This window comes from Scophthalmus maximus, chromosome 1 (genome assembly GCF_022379125.1).
Source record: "Scophthalmus maximus strain ysfricsl-2021 chromosome 1, ASM2237912v1, whole genome shotgun sequence".
NCBI classification, from domain to species: Eukaryota; Metazoa; Chordata; class Actinopteri; order Pleuronectiformes; family Scophthalmidae; genus Scophthalmus; species Scophthalmus maximus.
The window spans coordinates 14,163,996-14,180,027 of NC_061515.1; the positions used below are offsets into that span (position 1 = coordinate 14,163,996).

At 42.0% G+C, this 16,032-nt stretch overlaps 1 protein-coding gene and 1 non-coding gene across 6 annotated transcripts; both read left to right on the plus strand.

The window, feature by feature from the left end:
• The first annotated feature begins 302 nt into the window (after positions 1-302).
• On the plus strand, positions 303-358 carry LOC118317131. The gene has a single exon (XR_004795351.2). It is a non-coding gene; the product is annotated as a U7 small nuclear RNA (small nuclear RNA).
• A 551-nt stretch (positions 359-909) lies between these two features.
• Positions 910-15,544, plus strand: lpcat3 (lysophosphatidylcholine acyltransferase 3). 5 transcript variants are annotated; one of them, XM_035642084.2, is made up of 13 exons: positions 910-1,944; positions 4,957-5,064; positions 6,688-6,797; positions 7,318-7,411; positions 7,577-7,614; positions 9,621-9,799; positions 9,933-10,041; positions 10,173-10,259; positions 10,614-10,777; positions 12,979-13,126; positions 13,348-13,503; positions 14,260-14,414; positions 14,503-15,544. In XM_035642084.2, the coding sequence occupies exons 1-12, from the start codon at positions 1,860-1,862 to the stop codon at positions 14,374-14,376; spliced, it is 1,395 nt and encodes a 464-aa protein (XP_035497977.1). In that variant the 5' UTR covers positions 910-1,859; the 3' UTR covers positions 14,377-14,414; positions 14,503-15,544. The 5 variants fall into 5 exon arrangements, with proteins under 5 accessions (XP_035497977.1, XP_035497986.1, XP_035497960.1 ...); XM_035642093.2 differs by having other exon boundaries at positions 1,145-1,944; positions 6,691-6,797; XM_035642067.2 differs by lacking the exon at positions 910-1,944 and adding an exon at positions 1,980-2,316.
• The last annotated feature ends 488 nt before the right edge of the window (positions 15,545-16,032 follow it).

The following is a 16,032-nucleotide window of genomic DNA, read 5'->3' on the forward strand; positions in this document are numbered from 1 at the left end:
GCAGCTGTTGCTCCCCCCTTTTTTCCTGTCTGGAAGAATATGGAGCCATCTGATTGGATGACATTTCGCCCAGTTTTGCATACCCTACATGCATTGCGAGAATAAAACATTGTTCCCCCACGATAAAGTGATAGAATTGAATTTTATAGAGGTAAGACCCTATGTTTTTAATAAATGTACATTTTATTAATCCTCTGTCATTGTATGTTGCTTTCGTTTCATCTCGTTACAGAGTGACACCATAACAGTGAGGTAGGTATTCAGAGTACTATATTTGCCAGTCGTCGTCCCAACAGATTAGGAATTGTTTTGCTCTTTAGATATTTTTCAAGTAGGTTTCTTGTAAAAAGAAGCCCCAAACGTGTGTGAAACGGAAAGTAGTCGACAACTGGCTTTTAGGAGTCACATTGTGTTACAACATAAATATACGGAAGAAGTGGCGATGACACGTAGTCGTGGATTTACCGGCCAGATGTCTCTGGTTAACCAGCAGATGAAACATTCCCTGTCATAGTATTTTAATATAACATTAATGGTTCTTTTGCAGTTGGTCGAGGTAAAGTACATTTTGATCTGAGGTATCTATACATCTAAAAATCTATACAGCTGCAGGAAGATAACAAGGTTTATATGTAAAATCTGATCTTGCAGCAGAGAAAGAATAAACGTATAACTGTCAAATAAATAAAAAAAATGAAATAAAATGTCTAATGTTATTTTACAATAACAGTTCGAATTTTAATTTCTCATTTTTAAAACCGACATTTTGTGTAAAAACTTTTTGTGTAAAAATCTCTGGCAATTATTAACATGGAATGAACAACTATCTATTATAAACAGATATAAATATGGGATTTATCAATAACACTGCTTCAGATAATTCATTTTTGGTATTGATAGACATTTGATTTTTTTTACTATTTAACATTATGTCAGTCAAATTTATGTATTACCTTTGAATTTATGCAAGAGCTTTGATGGAATAAATATATATATATATATATATATTTTAATTTTAATTTTAATTTTTAATTATTGTAGACAGGCACTTCCACTGTCTCAAAGTTTGTCACCCAACCAGGACTGTCATACCTGCAAGTCACCACACGGGGTCAAACGTCCACCATGATGTCAGGTTTTGTTCTACAGTCTATGGTTATGTTTACTTGTTTACAGCTCTTCGTTACATAATTCTGGTTGCGTTGCTGCACATATCTCTTTTTCAGATCATATAGGTGCAACCTGTAGTGACACACTGTTATGACAATTTAATAAAATTACCAATTATAGGGCAAATAAACAACAAACAGGTTAATTTTGCAGGGTATTTAAAAAAAGTGTGTTTATGCTGCCTTCACGTGCTAGTCGGAAGATCCGTAAATTGTCGGAATTACGAGAATGTCATGTTCAAGTGCTTTGATGTCGGAACGAATTGAAAAGAAGGCAAAATTGCTCATGTCATATAGTTAATTTGTTATGGATGTAACGATAAATGGCATTGGTCTATATCAATTTAAGTGTACAGTGATTACAGATTAAAATCATGTAGCAACAGCTACTACTTGTTGCACTGAATTACATGCATTACATTACTGAATCTCCCTCTTCTCTGCCATGTTTAAAGGTTCTGGTCACAACTCGGGAACTCTCGTATCAAAATGATCTCAGAGTTTCCCAGTCGTAATTACGATTTCAGGGGGGGCGTTCAAGTGCCAGTTCCACGTCGGCATGTCGTATTTACCATAATTCCGATACCACTTGAAGGCAGCATTAGGGAGGGAGGGGGCGTAAGATGCGCGCTCGTGAGTCAGTAGAGTTCACAGAGCCGTAGCGAGGAGACGTTTCCGCCCTCAAGAAAGATGGCGGCTCCCTTGATGGAGAAGCTGGCGGACTCCCTAGGTTCCCCGGAGCCAGCGGTTCGACTCATGCTATCTATCTTGATCGGTGAGTTTCGCCTCATGGGCTCAGTTGTGAAGTTGTGCAGCCGAAATTGCAGCCGCTGCGCCGCCGGGTTAGTCGGCTGTCAACTGCTGAGTGTGACTGTCAGGGGCTAACATGACGCTCAGTCAGGTACCGACTGAGATGTAGCGTCTGGCTGACAAACTGTTGTGTTGCTCGGCTATTTGTTGTGAGCAGTTTTAAAAATGTATCGGGGAAATAACCGGTTCGCTTCCAGACAGCCTCCGACTGAAGTGGCGCGCAGCCCCCAACACACAAGTGTCCCTGCAAACATGTCACCAGCAGCGGCTAAAGTGGGGCTGGTGAACCTGTCCGAGGCTGCTGGTGCCCGGGTGAGCTTTCCGTCGGGGCTGTCAGGTAGGTTATTTACAACCCCAGTTGTTGGATTAGCCACCAGACCGGACGACCCGGCGGCAAGTATGCTAGTCGGTTCCAAACTCGGCCTACCACAGCACCCCCCCTCCTCCCTCTCCTCCAGTGGCATGAAAACGACAGGGGGCTGTGGGACATGAGGGAGCGGTGTTGGCGAAGAGGTTGGTGAAAATAATAGCCCCAATGTTGTTGGGGGAGGGCAAAACTTTGACAAGGAGCAGGATGAGATCAGGCTGCCTAAATACACCCCCCCCCCCCCCCATGTTCATGTTCATGTTGATAGAGGAGACATCACAGTCGTCTGGAACTTTTCATCAAAGCCATACACGTTTGATTGGACTTAAAGTTGTGCCGTTCTGACGTGGCCTGGAGCCCGCAGCTCTGCTTCAGGACCACAGGGTGGGAACGACAGGGGCAAGTGTGTGGCTGGGCCGGGGTGGGGGAGGGTGTCCTCCACGCTGTCCTCTCTGAACTCTGCTCTGACACATGGACACATGGTCTATTTACCCCCCACTGTGCAGCCTCACACAATACAATAGATTGAGCAAGGCCATTCAGATCAGACTTTGGTATGGTATGGTCCTGTCAGCCTGTTGCCTGCTCTTCGTCCCAGTGATACTGGATGTCCTTTGCGCAATCGTGTAACTGTATAGTAGCTGCCTTGTACAACCACAGTGGAGCCCGTTGCGACATCGTTTCCTCTGCTATATATAGGTCTACATAAGTTTGGCTCTGATCGTCCTGCTGCAAACATGTAAAAGAAAACAGGGCCACATCACGCTTCGAATTCTCTACATCCTAACGATTCAGATAATTAGTCCCTGTGCAGCTTTATTTTATTTTATTAACACAGGTTTTATTCTAGTTTTCTTTTCAATGTCTGCGCATCTCATTTCAAAAATGCTTTCATCTGTATTCCAATATTTTTTGCCTCAAAAAAAAGTTCAAGTAAACATTAAAAAGCTGGGTGCAACAAGCCAACATTGCTCAACAGTTGATAATTTTAAGCCGAACACTTAATACTTGTGGCAGGGGGATAGTGTACAGTATGTGGGGTTGTATTTCCATCGTCATAAAACTTGTGTACAAGTTCAACGGTGTGGCTCATTGATGGATTTTTGAGCCTTTGAGCAACAATGGAGAGCTGCTGCAGAAATGAATAAGATGTTTCACGCTTTTATTACATAAAACGCCTTTTTCATATTCAGTGACATCGAAGATGCTGCAGTGCATGTGAATATGAAAACCCCGATTTGCACTAATTCTTAGTCTTGCTTTTTCCGGAAGGACAAAATTGCTCCTCTTATCTTGACACAACAGCTGATTCAGACCTTGGACTGTTTAGCTCCTCCTCAGTACCTCAGTACAGAATTTCATCATAATTCTGCCCAATTCTTTGATATTGTAGCAATTTGAAGTAGTTCTTAGAGTTTCAGGTATTTACGACAAAATATCAATCAACATGGATTCAAGTTTGTTGTTGTTGTTATTATGACAACAGTTTCTGCTTGTTGGAAACATGTGTTTCCTGTCCCGTCAGGTGAGCTCACCTGAGGGCAGAGCCTGCACCAGAAGCGACCCCACAGGGGAGGCTGCAGGCAGAATGACTTGCAGAGTCCCCCTCAGTGTAGATCGGAAGGGGGGGAAAGAGTGACGAGAGGGAGGTGGGACAATGTGAGTGAGCAGGGGCAGACGTAGGATTTTGGTGGCCCTAAACATGATTTTTTTTCATGCACCCAAAAAGTGTGTATGCATGTAGAAGGTTGTAGTACCTCTGGTATGCTCCAGTCTCGTCAGGGAAGGGAGGGGATGTCTTTGGTTACCTTCCCTCAGTAGCAGTCGTGTCAGCTGACCAGATAAATGTCCTGGTGCTGCGGAAGTTGCTCCCACATATTTCAATAACACCCCTGAAATATTTTACACTAGATTATTATTATTATTATTATTATTATTATTCAAAATATACTCTGGAAGATATTAATAAGGAAAGTTTTACATATCTTCCAGGCACATTTATTAACCACTCAACAAATGATCTGTCATATTATCTGAATATTTCAAATATGTAAAAATAAATCTACAAAATGTAATTTGACATTGGTAGGGGAAAAAAATGGTAAGCCTGAAAATATTATGTATCCCAATCATCAGGTAATGCTAACTGTTTTGTATTCTTTTATTATTTTTTGTTGCTCCACCATCTTGTTGAGTGTCAACAAAATGGTGGAGCTACATAGCAAAATGTAAATGCGTGAGCAGCAGGTGAGGGGGGAGCAACACCGAGTAAAATCACAAGTCTCACTGAACATCTGCCCCATGTTCGACTTAAGTGCAGCAGCGTAATCAACATCCCAGAGTGTGAAAAAGTCGACCCGACTAGATGATCCTTTGTAATAATACAATTTGGTCACTGGAGACTGATTTTTCTGTCCGTGGTCCTACATGGGGCAGTTATCTTCCACCTTGAGGTGCCAGACTTGCCCCAACACACATGCGCACCATTGCTCCCACGTTGTTGGAATGTGTGTCCGTGTCGTTAATACGCCGAGGTGTCAACAGTTGCTCACTTTGCTGATATGAATACACGTACTGTAACGGTGTTTTTTCTCTCTGTCTCCCCTGCAGGTTATCCCTTTGCTCTGGTGTATCGGCGATACTTGTTCCACGAGTCTTCCACAGTTATTCATTTATTCCACGCACTCTCCGGACTGTCTCTAGCGGCGTTCAACTTTGGTGAGATGAAGGGAACGGTTTGTGTTGTGTTGGGTTTGTGGTGGAAAGGAAGTTGTGTGTCTGCTTGAATAGAAAGGAGATTTTTGCCTGGAACATAATGACCAGGAATGTCTAGTTGGAGATCAAGGCAAATCTTTTGCATGTGGATGAATCATCAGTTTTGTCGAGTAATTTCTTGGTTGACGAGAAAGTTAATGTGCTACTCGACAGACCGTTTTGACCACAGAGGATTAACATTTAGGTCTTATTTTCACGCATGAAACCCTTCTCCTCTTCTAACACACACTACATCAAGTACACTAAGGGCTGCAAGTTTGAAACTGATCATCATTTTCATCGTCAATTGATCTTCCAATTCTTTTGTTGCTTTATTGATTAGTTTTTTACTGCAGGAAATGTTAAACAATAATGAAGAATTCTCCCTGAGCCTGGAGTGACCATTTCAGATTACTTGTTTTGTCCAAGAACAGTTAGAAATACAAAGATTAAAGTTTCACCGATGACACTGATTAAACCTCCAAAAGTCAGCTATTATGCTCAAAATTACATATTTTCATTGAAAGAAATATTGTCTTTGCCCAAAAATAGCTCATTAAACACACACACACACACACACACACCTCTGCTTGTTTTTCTGTTTTGCTACATAAACTACACAAACCAATATAGTTTGAAAACTCAGGTTCACACATGTTCGAATTGTTACGAATGCTAAAGACGAAGAAGAAGAACGGATCAGAATGGTAATGTATCATGAATTGCTCTCTACAGCGTTAGAAGCACGAGACTTAAGCCTCACTACGTCACCAAACAGTGTTGCTGATGTTAGATGAACCTTTCTTTCAATCACCAGCTCTGACTCGGCTACCATGGCCAACTTAAAGTTGAAAATTCCTATAATATAGCTACGACCAGGAGATATGCTATGGCGGAATGATATGAAAGGCTCCACCCCGCACGTTGATGGAGCTGATTCCTTAGATCGGTGAAGTATGAAACCCAGGATGTCTGAATGGAGGGGTTGTTAAATCAATTTTTAACAATTGATTTCATTATTTTATTTTCAAGCAAATATTCACATTGCTAACATTGACCTTTTGGCTGATTTGCCCAAAACATGATATTGATTATTAAAAAATATTTTATTGTCTGTCAATTGACCAATCAATAAACATTAGTTTTCAGCTCTGCAGTAAATTACATGTATTGTGTAATTGCCACTGTGAAAGCAGTGGTAAGAAGTGCAGCTCTGGATCGGATGAAAGGATGAATGGATGGAGCTTCCTCGTGGAGTAGAGTGGCATGATGGGGACTTAATGTTAACATTGATTTCTTTCTCTTGTCTTTATTCTGTTGTTGCTGCACTCGGATTTTACAGCAGGTCTGTGGATTTATCTTTCTACTCGTAGAATACTCTTTTTCTTCCAGCCATCTTTTAAAAGCTCAATTCAAGTCGGATGTTTATCATGTATCTGCTTTGCCGTCGTCTCATCATCTCTGCCAATACTGAACAGTGTGGGAGGGGGGGGGGAGTACTGTGGTCATTTTCAGTCCTACAGGTCTCACTTGACTGCACTCACCATTGCCCCCCCTCCCCTTCCTTCCCTCTGTCCGTCTCTTTCCCAGGCTCTCAGCTTTATCACTCCGCAGTATGCATCCTTGTCCAATTCCTGATGCTGAGGCTCATGGGAAGGACGGTGACAACTGTCCTGTGCAGCTTTACCTTTCAAATGGTAAGGTGTCCCGGGGTTTCTTTTTCTTCCCTGCCCCATTCCCATGCACACAGACTTACCTTATAGCAATAGCTCCCAATTGTGCACTGCCAGACTTTTACCGCAGTGGCTCGGGCACTTCCAGCCAGATTGTCTGCACAGCCTTTTATCTGATTTCTGCATCTGCAGCGTGTGATCTCCTTTCATTTCCTTGTTAATGCCGACACACTGTTTGCCCCGTGTACTTAAAAAGGGCCATTTACAACTAAGGCCAATCACCTTATGATGTAGTCAAATTACTTATTTTAAATACCCACACTTACGTGATGAAATGTGACAATGAAGTGCAAGTTTTTCAATTAGAAATATGGCCACTCTAGATCTCCTTAAAAACAACAACAACACACTTCCTATGAGTTATGATGATTTACTGTTTTAATTTCTTCTTCCGTGGTTTTCTGTTATTTAGAATTGTGATAAACTTTTACTTATATTTGATGAGGCTGACCTTATCTCCCTGGATGTTGTTGTTTTCCTGTAGGTTTACCTGCTGGCAGGGTATTACTACACAGCAACAGAGGAGTATGACATCAAGTGGACTATGCCTCATTGTGTCCTCATGCTGAAACTCGTCGGTGAGTGGACTCTAGTGGACTTGATTGATCTCCCTCTGTTCCCTTTTGTATGATTAACATATCGATAGACTGCTGACACGGCATGCAAATGTTCATTTAAATGATCATGGCAGCATTAGTCACCCTAACATAGTGTCTGACACCAGTTGCTTTTTCTGATTACAGGTTTGTCATTTGATTACTATGACGGCGGAAAGGAACCAGTGAGTTGATTAATCTCTCTTGCTTCTTGCCTGCTTGATCGCTGGTCAATATATTGATGTTGTATGTCGGGGTGTGAGTGTCGCCCACATTTAGTCTCTGTTTGACCCAGTAATTGTCGTTTCTTGCTTCCATTTTCATCCTGTCATGTGTGAAAGAGAGGAACGCTGTGGAGATTCTCATTCATCCAGGTCATAGTTTTCCAAATGTGTTGAATCGGGGGCAACTGGACTTGGAACTGAACTGGTTGTGGTGAAACCCAGGTATTTAACCTCTGTGGGGTGTGGGCAGTGCTCAGTCGTGCTCCAGGCTGTTGAATCTTGAGGCCGACTCTTTAGGTCAAGGCTCCGCTATTGTCATAACACCTAAAAGACGAGGGACAAAGACAAGATTTGCGTATCTTAGACGGAGAAGACAGGTGGTTTGAAAAAGGAGTGAGGGAAGCCATCTCATCACACCACATTTCTCCCTCCTACAATACAAAACTGTCCTTTCATCCCTTCCGAGGAGACAACCATTCAAACTTAAGCTGTTTTCAGACAAGAACTATGGAAAATGTGCAGAACTTTGGGTCCGGACATTTTGCTGCGGTTGAAAGTTTACAGTCATCAACATGTGCACCTGGTGTGTTCTCTCATGGGCGCACTTACGCATTTCCTGGATATTTTACTAGGGGGCTGGCAGGAAAAGTTCTGGATAATGTCTTGAGGAACATTTGTATTCTGGAATACAGCCCCTCCAGAAAATTTCAGGGAAATTTCCACACCTCAGTGCATTTCTGAAACAGCTTTAGCCTCATCTGGCCGTCGACCTCAGATGACTCCGATGACTCTAACTGAAACAGCAGGGTGTACCAATGAGCATTGACCGCACCCCACTTAGGTTAAATACCCTGGTTTCACCACAACTTTGTTAGAACTGAAGAAGTCTCTTGGATGAGGTTAAACGTCTTTGAGAAGTCCAGTTTTTCCTGATTCAACACCCATGAATAAAAGAGGAGGGGTTTTGATAGGAAGAACATTTGATAGGGCAGTAGAAAGAGCTGGGGAAGATTATGCTGTGTCAGATTCTTTGTTTTGTGCAACTCCTGGTTCAAACCTGAGAGATATTATGTTCACTGTCAGAGAAAACAAAGAACCTTCACATTGGAGAAGCAGAGTGAAGAGAACTTTGGTATTATTATTTGAGAAAGACAGGTGTAGCAAACCAAGTGCATAGCTATGTTTCCATGCCAACATAGCCATTCAGAACCATTTACCATAAAACATCCGTTTGTTTGCTTTGACTCAAACACGAATCTTGACATATTAGATGCTACCAGGTTCACTTAAAGGAGCGCGAGCAATTATTATTTTACTTTTTTGCTGGAGAAGAGTGTGACCCTCCACTTTGCTTCTCTCTCTCTTGTACAGTGTGTAGCCTCAGTCAGCTCAGGCCCCAGAGGAGAGAAGATGACATAGTTTAGAACAGCACAAGATTTACAACAGGACAAAGCAAAGTGCAGGGAAATGCTATCAAAGGTGTAACATAGCAGTGGGTGATATGAAATTGTCTCTCACCATTTACGTGATAATATATCGTGACATTGTGATGCAGCAACATTTTGGGGGAATTGAAGTGAGAAACTGTAACATACAGTATAATCGAGCTAGTTCACTTGTAACATTACCGACAATGGCAGAATACAACCACAGGTGTCAAAGAGATAGGTCAGAGTGAAGGGTATCGGATGACCCCACTTAAGTGACGTGCACAGTTTACAGCCAGCAGTTAAATGCCAGTTAATGAGTAAACAGTGCAGTCATGTTTAATTTGCGGACATTGTAGATTGTGGTCATATTTTTTTGGAACTAGATCCATCCTGAGCCCATCAGGGAGCTTTAAAAATGCCTCCCTTCCCAAATTTCTGTTGACTTCCTCCCCTCCCTTCTGTTTTCAACACCTTACTCTTCTTCCTCTTCGTCTTCATGTTTCCTGGTCTTTTTCCTCCAATATCCTAAAATTCCAGTCACAGCTGAGTTCAGACCAAAAGAAAGCAGCCCTGCAGTCTGTTCCCTCTCTGCTCGAGGTGTGTGGCTTTTCGTACTTCTACGGAGGCTTCCTGGTGGGGCCCCAGTTCACGCTGCGAAGCTACCAGAGGCTGGTGGCAGGGGAGCTCACCGACTGCCCCGGAAAGCCTCCCAACAGGTAAAAGAGCGGGGAAATTATGAATGATGAAAAGAAAAATAAGCTGAAGAAGTCTTACTTACATCTGTGTAAAAAAAACCACTGAACATTATTACTTTCTCTCCTCCCATCCCGTCTTTTCTTTATCTTTCAGTGCGATACCTGCTATGAAGAGGTTTGCTCTGGGTTTTCTCTGCTTGGTGATATATACAATATTTAGTCCCTATTACCCAGACAGCTACTACTTAACAGATGAGTACGAGGTGAGGACAAGAACTGAGGAAGACAAATAATAAATGTGTAGTCATACATCTTTCAGTGAGTGACAAGTCAAAGCGTCAGAGTGTCTATATCTTCATTGTCTAAAAAATTTCAAACTTTTTCCTTTCCACAGGCTCAGCCGTTCTGGTACCGCTGTGTGTTTATTCTTCTCTGGGCTAAAGTCATTTTGTACAAATATGTCAGCTGTTGGGTTATAGCGGTAAGTAGTCTCTCTTTATATATAAACATTTGTGCGCATTTAATGTGTTTGGGAAAAACTGGAGTTGTGCCATGATGGCTTACAGCTAACATCTATTGATTTGGTGCCTGAAATTAACCTTATTTATATGAAACTGCGTTTGTACTCGGAGTCTAGTGCAACACTTGCCATGAGTAAAGATTAACAGTAAAACTACCACACTTCCAATGCCTTTTCACTCACATACGTGTGCTAAAGATGATTAAATGTTTTCATGGCACGCCCAGATTAGCAACATCAATAAGTACAGTCGTAGTATGTATCTGCTCCGTGGTGTGATCTGACACATTTAATGCAGCGTCTTGTGTGTTACAGGAGGGTGTGTGCGTACTAACAGGCCTCGGCTACAATGGTGTTGTGGAGGGTGAGCACCAGTGGGACGCCTGTGCCAACATGAAGGTGTGGCTCTTTGAAACCACGCCGCTTTTCGGAGGAACCATTTCTTCCTTCAACATCAACACAAATGCCTGGGTTGCCAGGTGAGTGCAGAGCCCAATGAGTCCTTGCTTGTATTCAAAGTTTTGATGTCAAAGCCTCCTGACTACAAATTGTTGTTAGACTAGAAAAACCGTCACGGGGGAAGGGAGCAGGCGTCCTGGGAGGGTTTTCAGACACTCCCTAACAGTTTTCCAGGAGCAGCTTTGTGCACGAAATTCTTTGCCCATGTGACAGCATTTCATGGTTACCGCAGTGAGCATTTATTTAACATACAGTTTATTACATAAGCTACTTCAAAACTGCATGAGACACAGAGGGTGACGGAGGAGGAGTGGGAATTGGTTTTAAAATAGAAATACAAGTAGTTAGGATGTAGAATGTGAAGGTAACTAATTAAAGGAAAGGAGGACTTAACTTAAGGGTGATATTACACTGTATTGCTGATCATTGGAGAGCTCTCAGGCCCTTGGCAGATACTAAAATGATAATAAGATACTAAATGACGTGTGGCACTTCTTAGTAACAGTTCTCTTCGCACACATTTAACCATTTGAATATGTTACTATGTTTGATTCAATAAACCTCTTGGAAGAAGGGATCGCTTGAATTTGGGTTGCTTGAGGTATTTCATTTCATACAATGTACAGTGAGTCAGAATCAAGTGTGTGTTTGACTGATTGGTACAAGAGGAACAGTTAGTGCTTAATCAATTTGTTATCAATGAGCTTTAATCAATTTCTGTGATCACTGGCCAGTCTATGTAAGGCGCAGCATTGTTTTGCACATAGGCTCAATCTACCATAAACCAGCAAACAGCAATGGAAGTAAGTAAAAGAACCAGAAAGCCCAAATAATAAACCTTATTTCTATAGCACTTTTCTAACCAAGGTGACAAAGGCATAAAACGGCAAAGAACAAAACAAGATACAATAATAAGAAAAATAACATAAAAGAAAATTCCCTTGATGCCTTAGTTACCAGCCTTCATTTTAGAACTACTAGCAGGAGTTGGTTAGAAGATCTGAGGTTATGGCTTGGAGCACAGGAAGTTAGTAGCTCTGTGGTACATCTGGGGGCCAGACAACGCTGAGCTTTAAAGGTTATTCAAAGAATCTTAAAATCAAACCTTAATTTAACTGGCAGCCAGTGAAGAGAGGCAAGGATTGAAGAGATATGGGCCGTACCCTGGCTGATGGTATAATGGGCAGACAACCGGTGTTTACTATTAACACAATTAGATGAGGAATGTAAAACCAGTTTAAGAGGAAACATTGGCCCCAGTGTTACAGCACAGGCCAAGAGGCGGGCATCCTTCCTTCTCTGCTTCTAACAGTGCAGCAGATTAACACATTATTACCTCTGGGTGTACTGTGGGCGCGCACACACACACACACACACACACGTGAGGAGTGCATAATGCAGTGGTAGCTGTGTGTTGCAGTCTAAAAGCGAGAGGGAAGATTGCAGCACACAAACACACCTCTTCGTGCACTTGCACCACTTAAGGCTTCTGCCAAAGTTATCCTTAATAACCTAATGACACCATTTTCTACTCCTAACAGGTTTTCACTTCAGGTGTTCTCTCAGAGGTGTAGGTGCTTTGTGAATAACTTTTAGCTATACCAGAATCAAGTCTCAACTCTGAGGGGAAATTCTTAGTAAGTGTGGTAAATGGCTTCAGAATTTTTTCTGAGAATTTCGTCATTAGGAGAATCACTTTGTGCTGGGAAGCTTGATGAAAACAGCCCCAGGTCAGTTGCTATGTCCAGAGGCAGTGCTGGTCAGACATTTGATTTTGTAAGGTAAAAAGGAAAATGATGCAACCTTCCAATTCTGATGTCTCAATGGTGAAATGTGTGTGTACATGGTGCGGGTTTAGATGCTTTTAGAAACATTCTGAGGTCATGAGGAAGCCTTCATGTACATATTTGTCTGACTCTGCCCTTTAGAGCTAAAACTACAAACTTGTGACCAAGGGAAAAAAACGAACAGCTGGTCTGGGGACTGAAAACATAGTTCATACTGTTGTCAGGGCCACTATTGAATTAAGAAATCCCCTTTTTGACGTCTAAAGTTGTTGAGAGGTTATAATAGAACTCCAGTTGCTATGCAACGACGACGTCCAGGTAAGTGAATGCTTTCCATGTGGAGATTGAAAGCTCTCCGACTGCCTGTGTCCAGAGTTTTCAGTCTAAATGGGATGTCCCATTTATTTTCCTCTTTCCTTTTTTTTTTTTTGAAGACATGTCTTCAAGCGGTTGAAGTTCCTTGGCAACAAGACCCTGTCTCATGTGACCACACTGTTGTTTTTGACAATTTGGCACGGCCTTCACTCTGGATACGTCTTGTGCTTCTCCATGGAATTCTTCATCATCACTGTAGAGAGACAGGTACGGAGATGAGTGTTTAAAACCATCTGGGTATTTATCTCAGCAGGAGGTAAATATGAGATTCAACAAGAGACAATATCTTGTTAGAATATGGCGTAACACTGTTGATCAAATGTACTTCGCTGCTGAATGCACTAGTTAAATATCCACCACAGTCACAATTTGGCACAATTGTATTATATAACCATTGTATTATGGTGTGTGTGTTGTGTTTGTGACAGGCCCTGGCGCTGGTGAGGGACAGCCCCTTGCTGACGAAGCTGTCCAACAGCGCACTCTACCCTCTCATCTATGTAGTCCAGCAGTTTATACACTGGCTCTTCATGGGCTACCCCCTAGTGCCATTTTGCCTCTTCACCTATGATAAATGGCTCAAGGTAACTCACAGCTAGACCAATACTCGTAGGAGAAACACGGCAGTTCTTCTCACATTAATCATTAGGCATTCGGTGTTAGTTCAAGTTCAAGAATAAGGGGAGAGGGACAGTGGAGACAGGTGCTTACACAATGAGGAGCTTGTTGTTTGAAATGCCAGTGAGAGGATGAAATATAATACAGGGGCCTGATCCCCCAATTTTATTTAATTAATTTTTTTACAACCAAGGCTCTGATTTGCAACATGAGATTTTTCTTCTTGCTCATTCTGGCTCGTTTAACTATTTATTAACACCAGTTCTGAATTTGAAGACCAGTTTTTAAAAGATTAAGATCCATGCGTTTAAAAGCTTCACTGACACCAATACAGAGGAGGCAGGATTTCACAAGTTATCGCACCAGCATCTGATTGGCCAACACAGTGAATTGCTTGGCTCAAATTTTCCACAACAAATCCTGCTTTTGGTTTTCCAAACTCCTCTGCATCAGTACCCAGACACAACAAGATGGCTGCTGTGTATTTTAAAGGTACTGCAACAGGAAGTGGTGCATTGTTACGTCAGGTGAGCTACCTCGCTAATCTGGACGCTGAGCGGGAGAGTGGCTGGTATTTATACACCAGGGCAGAAAGGACAGATGTGTAGAGAGGAGTAGGGTCAGGTGACTGCAGGGAAAAAGACAATGCATTGATTCAAAGGGCTGTGCACTGTAAATGATGATCTTAATTTAACTGCTTTGTCCTCTGTTTTGTTTTTCAGGTGTATTCGTCTATCTATTTCTGTGGTCATGTATTCTTCCTCGTAGCCTTTTTAATCATGCCATACCTCCGTAAGGCGCTGGTGCCTAAGAAAGAACGGAGCCAGAAGCAGGAATAAAAACTTGGTACTAAGACCTGGCATTAAGACCTGGCATGGTGAGCAAAGTGCAGGCCTCCGTTTTGCCTCAGTCAATACTGTTGCAATAGCGATGAGCTGTGAAATGACGCCTGTTTCTCCTTCCAGGTCTGTCTGAGGCTAAATATCCAGTGAAGGGAACTGTGATCTTCAAGGAGAAGAATGGAAAATATTTTAAGGCCTTTAGTAATATATATGTCCATGTAAAAATAAATTTCTATATATTTTTGTGTTTTAAATGGGAAGGGTGTTTTTTATAAACATTCAGAGAAATGTTTACAGGAAATAACCATCGTGCCACGTGGGGTCATTGTGAGCCAATCAGGGGTGGTTTCCTGTTTGTCTGTTGTTCTCTTTTGTTGTTCATTCGAAGACATGCGGGACTTGTAGAAGTTGAGAGACTTACATGCTGTCGACACAGAATTGCACTCACCAGTCACGGGTTCAGGGTCTGTCACTGACTCTGATGTGTTTTTATGTTCCATTCCCCTGTCTCACGTCCTGCACCTGCATTTTACAGCAGCATTGAGCCTCCGTGGGAGGTTTGAGCACAGCGCCAGCGTGTGTGGCGCTTTCTAATGTAATAATACAACATGCATACAGCTTTCTGCAAAAGCCACATGATAAGGATGATGATGATGATAATAATAGTAATAATCAGGGGGGTTGTTTCTTGAGAATGCCTGCCAGTGGTTATTCAAGCACTGTAAATCACACACACTGTACGTTAACACCGACTCAAAATGGCCTTGTATTAATGAATGTTTTTACAGTACATTTGTCCTGGTTTTAATTTGATTTGTTATATAAAAAAAAGACTTGATTTTCTAGAGTTTTAACAGCTTTTATGAAAAAGAACATTTTGTAGCTTTGGATAAGATTTCATGAATTGTTGCATCGTTCTCCTGCCTTTCCTCATTCGATGTTGTAGTAATTATGTTTTGATTTTTTTGCCATACATCCTCCGCTCCCTCAGTTCAGTCTATGCCTCTCCTTGTGTCTGTCAGCCTTGATTCAAGACTGGCCCTTCAGCTCTGAAATGCACAGATGTTAAAGTTACTTGTGCATTGTGTGATCACTGCAGTTAATTGTTAAGAAGACTTTCACCCTGGTCTTCATAAACGAGGCATAGACCGGAGACGAGGAATTGTCTCATTTTGAACTGGAAGAAAAATGAACACACAAACACAATGGATTATCACAGTTCCCCCTGTTTTTCTGCTTCTAACAACAGGCAACTGTTAAAAGAGAGAAGTAGAAGCATCCCATCCCACTGTGGGAATGCCCGTTTTGTTTTTATGAATATTTTGGGGTGGGCGGGAGGGGGCTGGATGGTCCGAAGGCGTTCTGGAGGAAGGATAGCCCGGCACTGCTGCTGCTGTCCCTTCACTGATGCTGACACGCAGGGAGGACGAACCTCACTGTAGCAACATCCCAGATTTTGGTAATATTTATACATGACATGATGATGATGATGGATCAATGTGAACTGCTATTTCAACAGACTACTTTTTTGCCTTATTCCTACCAAATGTACAGAGGAAAAGAACTTGGAATTGATGGAGGGAGGGAGTTTTTTTTTTCAAATACGCTTTTATAACTTCATTAAATGCTGCATTTCAAGCAAGGACTCTGTGT

Excerpts from the sequence above, each read along its gene's own strand:
- lpcat3 (XM_035642067.2), top strand. The coding sequence starts at position 2,145 with ATGTATCGGGGAAATAACCGGTTCGCTTCCAGACAGCCTCCGACTGAA. Across the intron at positions 9,800-9,932 it reads CCCGGAAAGCCTCCCAACAG|TGCGATACCTGCTATGAAGA; the intron begins GTAAAAGAGCGG and ends TTTATCTTTCAG. Across the intron at positions 13,127-13,347 it reads TCATCACTGTAGAGAGACAG|GCCCTGGCGCTGGTGAGGGA; the intron begins GTACGGAGATGA and ends TGTTTGTGACAG.